Genomic DNA, 16595 nt, shown 5'->3' on the forward strand with positions numbered 1-16595 from the left:
GTCATGCCGTCGAGCCGTGACGTGCCCTTCGTGTGCGTTTACAGGTGAATAGCTCCAACAGCCTTGCTAGGTCCTTCCATAGTCACACGTGTAACGATGCCTAGCCACCTGATGCCGACGCTCGATAAAATGCGCTACGCGTTGAAAGGGGTGTCTTCACGAAACACTTTTGGCCGCTGTTGGTGGGAATTGCCACACAAATCGACTCCACCGTTTGGGGTGTGCTCGATGGCTACATGCTTGTACCACGTTTATGCCTCATCGGACATTCCTCGAGCTTCAACGCCGCTAAATAGCGCGAAGGGAAAGGTCAACGCGGGGGCGGATCACTAATTCATGAAGATCGTCAATTATTACTGCAAACAAGACACGTGCTTAACGGGAACAAAACAGCCACCACCAGACGAGACACGTTGCTCGAGTATGATTCTTACTTTTCATAAGACCGCTTGGTTCTTTATTCGGCTATCGTTTTGGATACCTGGTATCCGGTTTTGTTAGCTTAATTTCGTCTACACATTTGCATCAGTTAGTCGGCCAACCGTGGCCGTATCGTGAAGGTGCACATTCTACGACGATTTCATTGTTTATATCAGCACTATATACAGTGTAATGCACGCGACGAAGAAATGTATCGTCACGCGTCAAATTCCCTCCTAGCCTACACGCCCATTATAATATCATTTTCAATTGCGGAAGTTTTCCGATGAAAAGGCAAAAAGTAAGAAGGAACGCGCAACATGCGAAATTTGAAGGGAAACATCGACCTTCATACTGCGCAAGCGAATAATTTAGTGGATAGGATCCAGGGCAAATTGTGTTAGTAGTGGAGAAAACGTTCCCAAACGCAGTTTCGTAAAGACTAATAGCTCAGGTAACAGGTAAATATTGACTGTATATGGAAAGAAACCGTAGGGATGGGGGTAATATAATTAGGATAAAGGAGATGTCTATTCTGACCCTTTTATATCCGTAGTGCTGCGAGCGTTTGCATGCGTTAGAATGAACTGAAACTGAATGGAATTAACAACGAACGATGAAGGCGAAACGACTTCTCGATCAGCCTTATTCTCGCCGCATAGTGAACGCTACCGCACCAAGCCAGTGATATCCCGTGTGTGGTTGCCTCACAGCAGAACCCGTCGATCACAGCCCTACCCGGTGACGGTGCGATCCCATCCACAACTCCAGGATGCGTTTCCTGGCATTCACCAGTTCAGTAAGATCACAGGAATGACTAAGACAGCGCAGTGTGTCCAGATACGATTGCTTTAGTAGCTGCAGGCGCCGCACAATTCGGTCGCGGCGTTCGTACGTGTCCGATTTTTGCTGACGCCACTCGAGCAAACTCAGCTGGATGCTGCTGCTCAGTTCACGCTTCAACATCAGCAAACAATTGTCCCGTGATGCCGCGTTCTAAGGAATGAAAGTATGCATGTTTTAGGTATGTTGGTTGTTGCGCGTTTTTGTCTAATCAAACCTACCACATCGGAGCACAGCAAAAAGTTAGCATGTAACCGCTCTGCTGGGCTTAGATTCGACAAAATGAACCATATCAAGTTGGGTACATTAATCTTGGACGTCTGCGGGAAGATGCGACTCTCCGATTTCCTGCGAACGGGAAACCATAATATAGTGAATCAGGCCTTCCTTGCATCCTTTCAGTCGTGTTTCTTACCGTCCGTTCGGGAAAATGATCAACGATGGAAACACGTCCATCGTGTACTGCCAAGGGAGATCGTTGAGCTCACCGTCAATGCGAACGAACCACAGTCCCGGCTGATGGCGCAACATGTGTGATACGGTGAGCATATGGTGCGACAGCAAATAGCAGAAGGCACACTGGGCCGAGTAGAAACTGACCACCACGGTGCGATTTGATTCGAGCACCGTACGCTCAAAATTGGAGGAATAAATCTCCTTCACTGCGTGGTACACACGAGGAGCACGAACAGGAGTTGGCTTTTCTTGGACGCTAGCTTGTTCCGGCACGGGGGAGACTGTTTTGGGCAGGTCACTGGTGGCGGTTGCAGTTTGCTGTTTACGTTTCTTCAATTCCTCCGCTTTTGCCTTTGCCTCGGCCGCTTCTACGAGTTCACGGTGCTTCACGAGGTTCTTCTGATCCTGTCGTTTTAACTCTTCCGCATCGAACGAGTGTGTGTGCTCGTACGGGATGTCTCCGGATCGCAGGTATCGTTGCAACGAGCGGTTATAGTAATCATGTACGAATTTGGCCAACGTGTGTAAATTAATATTATCGCGTAAAACGTACGCAGACTCGTCCGCGTGATCGATGATAAAGGCTACCGTGCGGTTTGGTTCGTTCAGCACGTCCACTCCGAGCCGCTCGCTAAACGCGTGATACGTGTTGCTGTCCATACTAAGGAAGGTAAGCGTTTTATTATGCTTGCAGGACACCCCACCGATCATCGCGTAATAGTCTAATGCTGGTGGGTCCTGGCGCGGAGGCTCGATGAAGAATACATTCGTCTTTTGCGCCTCCGCCAGCAACATCAGCTCACACTGCCGATGTTGGAAAATCTTTGTGAGCATTTTCGGCCCTCGGTAATCATATTCCCAGTCCAACATCGATGTCTTTGGGCGGGCAGGTTCGTAACTAGCTTCAGGACCGTTGTCACTTTGCGACGAAACACACGCTTCCGATTGCCACATTAGGTGCGAGGAGCGTCGAACGCCTGGTCCGATAGTGCCACATTCTCGCTTACCACAACCCATAGCCGGAGCAATGTCACAGTACTCCTCTGAGGAAGGCTTTCCACCGACCGGTTTACCGTCGACGAATTTAGAGGAATTGAGCACATTCACAAATGACACCGACACGGTCGACTTGAAGTCATCCTTGCACCCGTGACGACCGTATCGGCGTCCTTCAGTCGAATCATCCTCCTCCTGCGAAGAATGACCTCCCAATATCTGGACACACCGTTTCCGCTTCTCAACGTACTGTGCGGCATTCACAAGCCGCTGTTCGGCGATGTACTCTCGGGCCATTTCCAGTATCCACGCATCACCGGGACAGTTGTAGTACTGCATGCTGAGCTGCCGCAGCATCATATACGCGTCCGATCCATCGTCGTACAGTGGTCGGGGCGTGAAAAGCATCAACACCGGGCCCTGCTGAAAGAACGGATCGATGGTTTTCGATTTCACATTGCCCGGTGGCGCAATCCACATTGAAACCACGTGCAGCTGCTTATAGATCCACGAGATCAGTTCGTGCGGCGACCACGAGGTGTTACCCACGTATTCCTATTGTACGAAATAAATCAAAAGAAAACAGAGTAAAGCACATTTGAAGACAAGCCTTAATCGGAGCCAACACTTACAATAGTTTCATTCCAAAGGTACAGCCTAATGGATGGAACCGTTTCAACGCCAAACATATTGGAAGACTGGCCGGTAACGATGCCAAACGATACCTCCTGGAATGGGTCCTTTTCGAGCCATTTCAGTGATGCCTGATAGTACCGCTGATAAAGTTTGCTCTCATGCATTACGTCTAGAAATGCGACAACTACGGCCTAATTGAAAAGAATACGTAAAATTTCATTAACCTTAACATACCACAGAGCGATCTCGCACACTTACGTCCTTGCCCGTCATGTGATCCATCAGATCGCCCGGACTGGAGAAGCGATGTAACGGTAGCATTAATGATTGCACAAATCGGGAAAGTGCAGCCGTGGTCCATGTTTGGTGGTACTGCACGGCCAATCCACTCGGTTGGTACGCCATCAGGACGGGCCAGGATTGCACCTTCGTGTACCGTTGGCGACACTCGCCGCCTGGCTGCCAGCAGTTGATGGCAGCAAAGTGTGCCTCACGGAAAAACAGTCCGGCAACCTGATCGTACGCATGACGCGCAAACCGGCTTTCCGCACACCAAGGCGCGTAATACAGCACGAAGGACAGTTCTGACACGGAAACACGTGTCTGCGTCGCTCCCAGCGCACCCGTGGGCCAATCGTACACAAGTGAGTCCTCCGAAAAGAACGGCACCGGTGGTGGAGCCTTCGACACCTTGGGAGGGCTGTTTTGGATCGTGGCATACGTGGTGAGGATTAGCGCCAGTATGCAAAGCGCCTCGCGCCCATATATGATGATCATCGTAATGCGGTTGTACCGGCGAGTCTTTTCGTCCGAAACACTACTCAACTGTCTGTTATCACTTGCTTGCTGTTCACCGACGCCTTCTGCCACGTTACCATTTTCTGGCACTTTGCTGCAATCACCGGATGCCGGAATCGACACTAACGGTGCTGTCTTGGATGGGTCCGCGTTGTCATCGCCTTGGGAACCAGTGGATACCGACGCACTGCCTACTGTTGCTGATGGTCCTGGGCCACGACGTTGCAGCTTCGCGTGAGCCGTAGATCCGGTGGTGCGCAAGTGTTGATGCGTTTTCCGCACCACGGGAAGTACCACGTTCGACTGCTGACGTCGCGAATGCGGCTGGTTGTGGGGTGTTAGGTGTGATGAAGCAGCGAGCGACGACGACGGCGGCGATGACGGGACCGGTGGAGGTACGGGTCGCGGGCGTCGGGTGGGTTCCTGAAAGTTGCTGCTGCTGCAATCTTCTGCTGACGGGTCTGATGTTAGTGTATGCATATGGAACTGCTTTCATTCGCCGTGGTCGCTGATGTCGGTGCCCGCTGAGGTAGTGCCAGTAACACGTCATTACCCTTTAGAACGGCCTCGCCAAATCAAAACATTCTATCGCTCGTTCGCGCACACAGCTGAACAAACTGAACGACGGAGAACGGACGACGAGATGTGCTCTTACGCGGCTGCTGGTTCCACCAACAACGGCCAGATCGACGAACGTTTTAAGAGTCTACTCGGGCATTTCTAGCTGCTCGTGCCACAGACCTTTGAAATTAAAATCCAATTAGGGAGTACCTATTTTCCCGTAATCCTATTTTCCTTAGAAAAACACGAAACAGATACAAAAAAACCTGCTGGTTGACAGCAAGAACCCGTTACGAGAATACACGAAAGAAGCAGGTTGGACCAGTGAGAACCAGTTGACAGCTGATATGGGTTGACAATCGCTTACCAGCAGTGTGAAACGAGGCAATCTTTCTACGCAACTGTTTTAGGCAAGCACAAACAATAATAAACAAACAAAAAGCCGTGCGTACGGTGCTGTTGTAAACAATGGAAAATGAAACCGTAAAACCGGCGTTCAAGAAAAAGGACCTTTCCGAAGTGAACCCCATCGTGGGGAAGAAAAGACAGTGGAAATCGCTTAAGCAAATTCTGGCTCACGAGAAATCCTTACCCTGGAAGGAAACGGATGTAACATGTAAGTAACCGGTGGTGTGCGAATCAATCAAATAAGTAGCAATAATTTGTCGATTTTATTTTACAGACTCATCGGTAAACGCACCGCCATCCTTCAAGCCGGCCAAGAAATATTCGGATATTTCGGGGCTTATCGCACCGTATACGGATCCTCATTCCAAGCTGCGGTATCATAATGCTGAAGAATATCAGACTATTCGTTCGTTTCCGATGGATCTCACTGCTAGTTATTTAGCGTTAAGAGGTGCCACAAGTATAGTGTAGTTCGTGGACTTATAATATGCTCGCCGCCAAATCACAAAATGTATATATATTAGGATACGAAATAGGTTAGACGATATATCAAATACATCTCATATCGATTCGTATTTATTGGCTTCTCTCAATGAGCCCATTAAATTCGACAACTTACAATCTAACAGTTCGTTGCTGTATTATCTAATCCTAATCGAACGGTAAAAGATACAAATGATTCACTTCAAATATCACAACCGTTTCTAGTATCACTCTCAAAAGAGCTTGCGCATAAAATTCTCCGCATCCGGACGGATTGTGAAGCGTGCTTCACTCAACTCAGTGTCCAGCAAAGAGCCTCTACCGGAACCATCAGGACACCAGTGTACGTGGCAGTCGACGGCACAGACTCGAAACAGTCGTTTACAAACTAGTCTATCATATGGATAGGAATATCAAATGATTCACCATTGGGGACATATAGAGTAGTCTTATCAGGTCCAGTGTAAAAGAAGATAGGCTATGCGCCAAGGTAAGCCAGATCACCTATAGGTTGTGCTCGTACAGCAAGTAACTCTTCAGTTCGCCCGGTATGAACAGAGGTGGCACGAATTCGCACAGATTGCGCCCAAACAGCCGGCGGTAGTGTGCACGAATCTGTGATTTGAGTTTCCGTGGAACCGTGGCACGCTGCTTCAGCAGGATGCGCTGCTCGTCGGTGATCTGTAGATTGCGACGAATCACGCACGGATCGAACTCTTCGGCTGCGTCCAGGATAATGCGGAAGGATTCCGATTCGTGGTGCATATTTGAGAGGCAGTTTAGCAAACCGTCTGGATCCCGGTACTGTGTCTTGAGGATAACCTACGGTTGATCGAGAAAAAGATCCCCAGCAATAAGTAAATGTAATCGTCGATTAAAACCAGTACATCACCCACTTACCCGTGCGCCGTATCGGAGCAGCAGATGCAGTTCTTCCGGTGTCACGTGCTCGTTGCTGGCAAGCAGTTCGGCCAATGGAGGACGCAGTATCGCGTTGGTGGCTACGTCTCCAACGACTCGTATGTTCGGGTCAGCACCGTAAAATAAGAGCATCTGGTAATGGAGCACAAAAAGCCATTAGATTAGCATTTCCACGACAATGCCACAGGACACTTACCTTCATGATTTCGACTCTGTTGGGAATATTATCGGCGCAGGCCACATGCAACGGCGAGCCAATCACCGGGCTACTACGATTCACATTTGCACCGTGTTCAAGCAGTGTTCTAACCAGCACCGGATCACCCCGCAGTACGGCCAGATCCAGCGGACTCGGCCGGTCCGGTTCGGGTAACGGTGCCGGTATGTCTACGCGGGCTCCTTGTTTCAAAAGCATCGTTACAAGTGAGGCATTGCCTATAATGGATCGTAAAGAATAATACGATAAGTCATCATGGACTGATAGAACCCAAATCAAGCTAAAAATCAAGCTGTAGTCCGTTTGCCAAAAGAGAAAGCAATAACGAGCAACAAAAGTCCAGCAAACGAAAAATCAAGCCCGTCAGAATCACCGTCCATTTTTAAGGGTGTGAGAGGTACGTCTTGCCGGTCGAAAAGATATTAAACGACATACCACCGAACAGATCTAATCCTAATGCGTGCAATCCGATGCAACAGAACACGGAAAGGCGGGATGAATCCGAGTGTGAGAGTATTTTTCAGATAAAATAGATGCGAAATGTGTTAAACAATCAACACCACACATAGCTTCTGGCCCACATTCCCAAGTACCTGATAGAACTGCGTAATGCAGCACGGTGCGGTAGTCATTCCGAGAATCGGTCATCGCATTCACGTCTGCTCCATAGTGCAGCAGCAGCAACACCAAGTCAATGTTTCCGTTTGTCCTGACAGCCCGCATCAGCGGTGTAATTCCGGAACGATCGCGAGCCTCCGTGCTGGCTCCGTACGTCAGGAGCAATTGCAAACTTTCCACATCCGTCGCCAGATTAATCTCGGAACCGAAGAAATAGCGCTTATTCGGATCAGCACCCCGTTCCAGCAGAAGTCGGGCCACCTCGTAATGTTTATTACGCAACGCCAACCTAAGCGGCTCGTCACAGAGAGTGGTCCGAGGATAAGGATCATCGGTGGGTTCTCGGTAGTCCACCTTGCAGCCTGCATCCAGCAGAGTTTTGGCCAGGTGTAGATAGCTGCAATATACGAAGGACGATGTTTAGGACGTGTGTTGGCGTACGAATTAACCGCGTAGTTGCTCACCCATGCTCGGCCGCTAAATGCAAGGCGCTGTAACCGACCTCATCGATCGCATTAATATCGGCTCCACGTACGATCAGCAGATTAACTGCAGCTTCGTTGTTCTGCCAGACGGCGTAATGTAGCGGTTTCAGGCCTTGGGTCACGTGTTCGTTTACCTTTGCACCGCAGGCCAGCAAAATCCGCAACTCGTCCATGGACACCATGCGGATGATGGCGTCGGCCAGAGCCCGTTGCAGCGGATTCGCCGTACACTCGGCCGGCATCGTGATAATTCGTCCTGTCGGATGGAGTGGAGTGAAGTGTTACCAGCATGATCGAATTTCCCATTTTGTTTTGTTAAATTTCAAGCAAAACACCCTAACTGGTTTGCGTACGCGTACGCCGTCCAACACCGCACTGGGGCGCATTTTCCTACCGGCGTGTTCGCGCGCTACTTCCGAATGACGTGAGGACGGATTTTCGTAATTTACCAAAAATAAACCGGCCTCCGTTTCAGCCTGCCTGTCCTCAACACTCGCACCCATCGTAGGGCGTCACGATCACCCTTCTTTTTGACCACTCTCCCTCTCACATTGCGTTTGCACGATCGCGACAATAATTTGCCACCGACCGTATCGGCCGGATGCGATTTATTTCGTAATCGATTCGCCGCGATATGATCCGTTCCGAGCGTGAAAACTTCCAGTGGCTTCCAAGAGCCGGTGGCACAGGGATAAAGAGACGGAGCGATAGGACGTGTGAAAACAAAAAAAAACAACACCCGGAATGGACGCCATCAACATCATCCGTCGGTTGATTGAGCTTACCTCGCCCGTTCATTGCGGGAAGATCTCGGCCTTAGTTGAGCTTGAGCCAAACGGACAAAATAGAACAAAGTACAGATCGATCGACTCGCACAACGAATGGGGGATTTCGCGCTGCCGATTTTCTCTTTCAACACGTGCAGGCTAATTAGCGGATACGGCAAACAAAGAAGCAACCCACAGCTGGCCAAACGTTAACGATGGCGATTGGGTGAAAACTGCGCGTTAGGAAAATGCCGAGATAATTTTTCCCGTTCGTGGCAGCTCAGCGTTAGCGGAATTGAACAGTGCGCACGAAATGAAGCACCTATACACACTGAGGTTGAGAGTGGCGTGAAAATGAGTTCCTTCATCGTCCACGATCGCGAAGTTTGTGTCGTGGTATTTTCTTTCGGGTCGAAATTTTCCCGAATTTCCTCGCGGGAGCTCATGAGCGAGCTATCTGCTGAGATTTCGTGTGAGAGGATCAACGCTCTCAGCAATGGATAGGCGGGAAAACGATAGGCTAAATCGAACAGGAAAACTCCATCAGATGGTCCCCGATGGTTGCGAATGCGCCTGCAATTTTGCAAACAGATTGATGATGAAAATAAAATATCAAAACAATTCAGCTGCTGCTTGGCCAACAAGCCGAGGCGATCGTCGATCAGCAGAAACAACGCAAAATTTCCCAAACGACGCATCAGCCCCTCGGTCCGGCGCAAAAATGCTCAAAACGCTCGCATGTTTTACAAACAATGCCAGCAACGATGGCTAACGGGCCGCATGATGAAGATCGATCGGTTCCGCGTCCGTGTTGCGGGAAAACTGTGACAAACATGTGACACCGAGCTGCGCTTAATCTTTCGTACCTCGAAGGGCTAACAATCGAGGGTGACACCATTCGAGGGATTCGTATTGCGACCAAACTCATACCTGCTCCAAAAACGTGTCTCACAAACGGATGCGCAATTGCGCATCATTTGATCGCTTCGGGAAAATCCCCACCAACGGTTTCTTGGCGCGTTTTAAGTGCAAATCGGAGCCGGGCCTGGGACGGTGTGTGATGCGAGGAATCAAGTTCAATGGCTCCCCACCTTCCCCCCCAGGCCCTTGCGGAAGGTACTGAAACCCAAAAATAGCACAAAAGACATGCCGTCTGGGTGAGATGGAACACGGATGCCTTCGCAATGCTAAGGCACTGTCAATCAACGTCCAGAGCGTGAGGAGTGATGAGGTTCGTGGCAAATGTTAAGGAAAACGACACTCGACACTTACTTTACGAGGCTTGCACTGAACTGAACTGGCACGGTGTAGGAACTCGAGCGAATGGGGTTTTTCTTTACTTCCGCACGATCGACAATTTTCACCCGCAAATATATATTTATCCCTTGGGTTCGTTTCACTCAAATTCGCCAATGGATCGCGCAGTTTGTTTGTTGTTTCTGGTTCAAACACTTTTCAACACCCAGCTCAGCGCCGTTTCGACTGGACTGAGAGCAATGTTGCCCGGAGCAATCTGTCACACCCGTAGGTTTACTTGCGCAAAGCCACTAAAGTTCCACACGCACTGGTTTTGCGAACTTCCTGGCTCGCTTTGTGTACTATTGCTTCCACTCAACCGGGAGTGGTATTTGGTATTTGATCGCTTGCTTTTCCGCTTGGAAGTCGACGGTCGACTGAGAATCAAACGGACCACCACGGTGGTATATGTCCTGTTCCTTGTCAGCGGGAAAACCCCCCACCGGCTGCTTCTGCTGCTGCACGCGCAACAACCATAAAGAACACCGAAAGCGCAATTAATAACGGGCAGAGCAGGAACAGAACCAAAACAACGGTGAGCTGGCCCTTTTGCTTGAATTTGCGTGTGTCGCAGCATCTTCCGGCACGATCGGGATCGTCCCGTTCCGCCCAGGATAGGTGAGAGCGAGAAGGAGAGCAAGCGAAGATCCGACGCCGGTAAACCGACACGCGCACCTTGGCGTTTGGCACCACCGTGCACATGTGTGCGTGTTAGGGCGCTTGCGAAACGATGCCAAAATGGCTTATTTAGCTCCCATAAAGGAAAACCCGAGCGCGCATTTTCCGACCAAGACCGATCGTCGTCGTCGTCGTCGTAGACGGGATCGGGATGCGCTGGTTTCCTGGTGTTGGCCCTTCTCCGTTCCATTGTTGGACCGCCGCCCTGCAGGGCACGGACTTATTTTAAACCCGTGCGAGCGTACATTGTACCTGCAAACGGCGAAGGTCTTAAGCAAGTGCATTTGAGAGCAGAAAAAAGGTCGATGGTGGACTTTATACGAAACCAGATTCGAGATCGAGATCAAATAGGGAACATATGGAACAAGGATTAAGGCATTTCAGAATTTATAAACACCCTGTCTAAAAGGACGACTAGGATGCGTTGGCGTTGACGAAACTGATCATGCGTCGAAATCTAGATAGGTTTCTAGCACGGTTACGCGGGGCATCGTAATAAGCAATTCAGAGAATTTAATCACGTCGTAAACAAATTAATTACATCGTCATCTTCGCTGCGTAACCAGTTCTACTAATGCGACCAACGACAGCTTCAAAGCAACAGCTAGATTCAAAACAACACCGCCGTGTGTCTTGTCTACTGCGAATTTCCGCAATGGAGACGCCCAGTACTTTGTGCGCAACGGCCACCCGGAGGTGTGGCGTGTTCTTTTTTTTTTTTTGGCCAACAAAATATGAATTTATTGTTGTCTTCCTTTTCTTCTACCATGAAGCGTAACCTTGACCTTTACACTTCCGCCGGACGGGCACAGTCGACTTCCGAAACAATGTACCACCATCACCGTCACCTTCAACCATCAATCGGTTGGCCAATACCCCGTTCCTATCGCGACAAAGACGCCCTCCGGGAGTAACGCCATCGGAAATGCGTCCCTTGCTGCACATCTTGCCGGTTCCATCCGTCTCGCACGTGATGCTTCTAAAAGAGCAAACAAATAAACAAAAATGGCGCACCACGGGGTCTAACGGATTAAGTAAACAGTCGGAATCAACCAAAAGGAGAACGGTGGATCGGGAACAATACTACACGACGTAAAACAACCCGCGTGTGACGAACGGCACGCGAAAGCGTAAGGAATAACACGCGAAGCGTAGTAAAAAGTAGCGAGGCGAAAACATAAACACCACAAACGGCAAACGCAAAAACCCATTTGCGCGTCTTGGGTGGGTCTTGGGTCCTCGCCATCACGCAAACGATAAAGTGCGCCGGTGAAATTCGACTGGCCCTGTTTTTTTGTGGTGTTTGTGTGAGGAAAACATGTTGTCGGCCGGCGCGGAATTCGTGATTCAATATTGCGCCGATCTCCAATCGTCGTCTTGCTCCATATTTTATCTCCACCTTCGGACGGTCCAATATAGGTAAGGAAGCGACTCACGACGCTTTCCGGGTGTTTCTGTCGAAATGTAGGTTGCGAATAATGGATTGAGAGCATTTTCAGGCGACGGATTATTTAAGATCGTACGAACATACGAGCTGACGGGGCGGTGAAAACTGAGTTATTGGGTTGATAATTTGTTCCTGTTCCATAACTCAAGCAGACCATTATTTTGAGCCACAGTTTATTTGCACAAATCATAAACTAGAAATACAATAACACTCTACCGATCTGTACCTTCGTTCTCGTCGGAAAAACAGCGTTTCAAAAGCGTCTCGGCGTATTCTATTTGTTCCTGTGAAGAGAAAGAAGTAGATTACTTTATGTGAACAAACTCTTGTGGTCAAAAGTCTTGTATACACATACTTGGCATTCTTCTTTCCCGGCGTTCAATTTGACGATCGTCTCTAGCTTTTCTTTCAGGCTTCTCTCGCGGCACCTTCGGATACCTTCCTGGCACTCCGTCAGGACGTTCAGCGTAGAGAGTGCTGTTTCCAGTTTTGCGTCAAAATCCTTCGTCGGTTTGACTGCTGCCATTACACGTTCCACGGCGTTCAGTTTGATAAACTCATCTCTTACTGGGGCCAGTTCGGTGCACAAACTGGCCATCAGAAATGAGGACTTTATGCGTAGTTTGTCGTTATCTGTTTGTATACATCCCAGGATGCATTCTAATCCGCCGATTTCTATGAAAGCTGCTAGGCATGGTTCGTAATTCCGCACCATGCAGGAGATCGCATGCATGGCCTGTTGTGCTACGGAAGGTTCATCCGACAGTAGTTCCGTCAGTTTCGCTAGGATGTTTAGTTCAAGCAGATGTTGTTGGCAAAATGGATTGTTTTGCGCCAACTCGCCCACCAGCTGAAGCGTTCCACTACGCACTGGCGCACTAGGAGACTCTAAACCAGGCTTTATGATGTAAAATCCACCCACTTTAAAGAAATCGTTTGCCGTGTCCATGTCCTGTACGAACTCTATTACGGTGTCTATGGCCTCTGCTTTCGCGTCATTGTCCGAATCTTTGTCCAGCAGCAGCTTCATGGCTTTTTCTAGCTCTTGAACGACATCGAAGGTTAGGGATTTTAGTGCCTCTTCCAAAAACCGGCGCCTTTCTTCGTCCATTTCTGCGAGTTGTGCTGGGTGTGGAGCATCCTCGTTTTTGGTCGCTTCCATGGCAAATTTCAGCAGACCCTGCGTAAAAAAATTCCCTCGACTTTAACATTCCAGCCAACAACGTGCTGCACGGTTGATTCAAACCTGGAGGTTGCGAGGATTTCTCGGTTGATCAGGATTATCACCACTAGCCATTTTATGTCCCTTGTTCGATTGTTTCGTCTCAAAAATGGAATTTTATTGAGTTTTAAATATCAAATTTTCTACTATTTTGATTATAGCAACACGCTCCAAAACAACTACGCATAAACAATTGTATTGACGTGTGTCAGCTGTGATTTGACAGCAGGGATGAGGAACCGTTTTCTCGCAAAAGGATATTTTTCTTCAATTTAACGTGTTATTAGTTTTATTGCCATTATTCTACCATTCTACCATACCATGACTAACTGCTGCTGGAAGCATCGTGACTTTTGCTGTCTTTCCATTTAAGAACATATATTTTCCTTTATACATGGCAACAACCGTATCTTTCTTCAACTTTCTTAGTGCTTGTTAATTCTCGTCGTTCCGAATAAATCAGTTTCAAAATGCAACATTTTTTCGCAAACCTTAGAGATTTGTGAAAATTGTCTGTCGGTAAGGGCTATTAATTATATAACGTGGATGTCATCACATTCATTATGGTTTGCGATCTTCATTGAATTATTCAAACAATAAATGTACACGTGGTTTAGTGGCTGCCTATTTTCACAAATTATATGCTCATTAACAGCTGTAATGAATTTGCTTTTGTAAAGCAAGTAAAGCCAAAGAGGTGAAAAAAAGTATCAAAAACATTCCGTACTTTACATGGGTAAAACTGATAAAATGTTATGCAAAAACAACAGAAGAACATATCAGCTAATGGGGCGACAAATTGCTGTACTAAATTATGAATATTGTAATACATACTGGGCTACTAAAGTTATACCAAACTGTCCTACCAACAGGCAAAAAGTTTTCCATATTCACTAATAGATGACGCCACCGTTTCAAGCATTAGAAACGTTTCAAAATTGAAACGTTTCAAGTATATATATAGCGACATCTATGAGTGAAATTTGAAAATATTTTCTCTCAAACGAATTATGCGCCATCTATTGAACGAAATGGAAAACAGTGAAATAATATGAAATGTTTCTTATTTGAAACTTTTCAAGCGTTGAATATTTTGATTTGATTTTAACTCCAAACTGGTATGTTCTCCTGTTACTTTTCTCAGTTTTGCTCGCTGAGTTGGTGGAAAATTGTAGTTCTCCTTTATTTTACCCATTTTATTTTGCTCGTTGTTGTTTATTCGCTTTTAACGTTAGTGTTATTTTCGAATAGACGTGTTCGCAGTGTGATGTGTAAAATTTTACCTTGAATAATTTGTAATTATTTTGTGAATTGTTAACAAATTTTAAATTAAAAAAGCCTGCTTTTTTGCTGTATTACCACGTATTGAACGTAGCTGGAATTTAATCTGAATAGAGCGCAGATGTAATTAAATGCTTACATTGAACTAATGTCATTGATGATAGATTTTAAATTGGCTGATAGTTATTGCTTTAGTTATTGTTATGACGCGTGATGTTATTCTGTTTCACGTGTTTCAATGTTTTTGTATCATTGTTTTTACAAGACACCGAAACTAAAAGAAGATTGAAACCAATTTTTGGAGTATTACTAGACTATGAAAGGTTACTGATGAGCGATTTATTTTTTGGAGCTATTTCAAAGCTCCTAGACTGTGTACACAGATCGTTCGAAAAAAAAACAATCTTTTAACCAGTATTTCCTTTTGAGAGCGTTATGTAAACCCGTCGTATTTTATTAAATTTACTGAAGGGATTAAAGCATGGGTTGAACGCAAAGGCTATACGCAATACAACTTCTCCTTGTAATTTGTCCAGACGTTAAACCATGTTGCTGGCTGTTTCAACGGATGGATTAAACGGATTTTTAGACGAGATGGCGTAACATCCAATCGTTTCGATATTTATTGCATTAGCCATTCAAATTTCACAATCATTTTTCTATAAATCAAACATATTCTGCATATCTAAGTAGTTCATATATCGTACATTTGAAATCAATAAAGTTGAGCCGTATTTGAATTTTAATTCAAGATATTATTGTGAAATATTTCACACCGAGTTTTATTTGTCGGAACAGTATCTGTGACATTTGTCGGAACAGTGAAAAAAAGCGTAAACATCGAACTGTCAAATTCTTCCGGTAAATTGCTAAACAAAACAGACGCAGTTTCTTAAAATTCTGCGATTATTACCACACATTTGTTATAAAAACAACGTATTGGTTGGTGTAAAAAATGGCATACGACGCAACACATGATGATGGACCAGGATTTGTAGGAATTCGGTTCTGTCAGGAGTGGTAAGCATCACTATACGCTCTTCCGTATTGCTGAAACTCATAACAAATGATCGTTTGTATTGTTGCAGTAACAACATGCTGTACCCAAAAGAAGACAAGGAAAACAAAATTCTTCTCTATGCGTGCCGTAATTGTGACTACAAGCAAGAAGCAGACTCCAACTGTATCTACGTGAACAAAATTATGCACGAAATCGAGTAAGCCCTCCCTTCAGCACCACAACACTTCTATATTATAACAAACTCATTGTTTACAACCTCTGCAGCGAGCTAACACATATTGTGCCGGATGTGATATCGGACCCTACGCTGCCACGAACCGAAGAACACGCCTGTCCCAAATGCTCCCACCGGGAAGCAGTTTTCTTTCAGGCCCAAACCCGCCGAGCAGAAGAAGAAATGAGATTGTATTATGTGTGTACAAACCCCTCCTGCTGCCATCGGTGGACGGAATAGTCTCTATGTTGCTGTGCCTGTGCTGGACTGTTGCGAAAATACCACATTCATTTGCATTACTTAGTACTTCAATGATGCAAATAAACCAATGAAGAGGATTTTTTCTTCTGTGCGAACTTTTGGTTTAACTTTATTTACCGTTTTTAGTTACATTTAAAATGTTTCCCTGTTGATAATATCTTATGAAAATAAATAGTGTGGAACATAGATTCGCTCGAATGATTTGCACAGCTGCTTTACCATGAGCGAAGAGCGTCTGTCTTGCCATCGTAATCCAGCTAGTGGCACCATTCGTACCCGCACGAGCCCGGTTCCCGGATTGGAAACAGTAGCGCAAGTACACACGACGTTTGTACGTTAATTAAACATGCATCTGCTATCTCTTCCATCTGTATCAATGTTGGCAGACGCTTGATCCACGCATTATCTGCTCCCACGTCGAAAAAGAGAAAGGTGCACCGGTGCAACCGCGTACAGCAAACACCCTGCTGCCTTTATTATCTGCCGGGACGAGGACACCCACCGCAGCGGCAACGGTGGACGGCAGCACGTTCCATGTAACCTTGTGCAATCTAGCAAGACATCCA

The 16595-nt window shown here is 46.8% G+C and overlaps 5 protein-coding genes across 5 annotated transcripts; 2 read left to right on the forward strand and 3 right to left on the reverse strand.

Moving 5' to 3' along the window:
* Window positions 1-423: 423 nt before the first annotated feature.
* On the reverse strand, window positions 424-4629 carry LOC128724072 (uncharacterized). The gene is made up of 5 exons (XM_053817836.1): window positions 3610-4629; window positions 3348-3542; window positions 1679-3270; window positions 1485-1611; window positions 424-1416 (listed from the first exon to the last, which is right to left on the reverse strand). The coding sequence occupies exons 1-5, from the start codon at window positions 4627-4629 to the stop codon at window positions 1147-1149; spliced, it is 3204 nt and encodes a 1067-aa protein (XP_053673811.1). The 3' UTR covers window positions 424-1146.
* Window positions 4630-5110: 481 nt separating this feature from the next.
* Window positions 5111-5589, forward strand: LOC128726558 (INO80 complex subunit C). Its single transcript, XM_053820372.1, has 2 exons — window positions 5111-5326; window positions 5393-5589. Exons 1-2 carry the CDS (start codon window positions 5179-5181, stop codon window positions 5587-5589), a joined length of 345 nt encoding a protein of 114 aa, XP_053676347.1. The 5' UTR covers window positions 5111-5178.
* Window positions 5590-5664: 75 nt separating this feature from the next.
* LOC128725800 (putative ankyrin repeat protein RF_0381) lies at window positions 5665-8640 on the reverse strand. The gene is made up of 7 exons (XM_053819570.1): window positions 8628-8640; window positions 7822-8098; window positions 7333-7754; window positions 7175-7192; window positions 6719-6957; window positions 6502-6654; window positions 5665-6423 (listed from the first exon to the last, which is right to left on the reverse strand). Exons 1-7 carry the CDS (start codon window positions 8638-8640, stop codon window positions 6106-6108), a joined length of 1440 nt encoding a protein of 479 aa, XP_053675545.1. The 3' UTR covers window positions 5665-6105.
* Window positions 8641-12186: 3546 nt separating this feature from the next.
* Window positions 12187-13345, reverse strand: LOC128725562 (hsp70-binding protein 1). Its single transcript, XM_053819316.1, has 3 exons — window positions 13277-13345; window positions 12386-13210; window positions 12187-12314 (listed from the first exon to the last, which is right to left on the reverse strand). The coding sequence occupies exons 1-3, from the start codon at window positions 13325-13327 to the stop codon at window positions 12243-12245; spliced, it is 948 nt and encodes a 315-aa protein (XP_053675291.1). The 5' UTR covers window positions 13328-13345; the 3' UTR covers window positions 12187-12242.
* A 2062-nt stretch (window positions 13346-15407) lies between these two features.
* LOC128725431 (DNA-directed RNA polymerase II subunit RPB9) lies at window positions 15408-16100 on the forward strand. The gene is made up of 3 exons (XM_053819172.1): window positions 15408-15553; window positions 15622-15750; window positions 15819-16100. The coding sequence occupies exons 1-3, from the start codon at window positions 15489-15491 to the stop codon at window positions 16006-16008; spliced, it is 384 nt and encodes a 127-aa protein (XP_053675147.1). The 5' UTR covers window positions 15408-15488; the 3' UTR covers window positions 16009-16100.
* The last annotated feature ends 495 nt before the right edge of the window (window positions 16101-16595 follow it).

The sequence above is a fragment of the Anopheles nili genome, chromosome 3, assembly GCF_943737925.1.
Source record: "Anopheles nili chromosome 3, idAnoNiliSN_F5_01, whole genome shotgun sequence".
Classification (NCBI taxonomy): domain Eukaryota; kingdom Metazoa; phylum Arthropoda; class Insecta; order Diptera; family Culicidae; genus Anopheles; species Anopheles nili.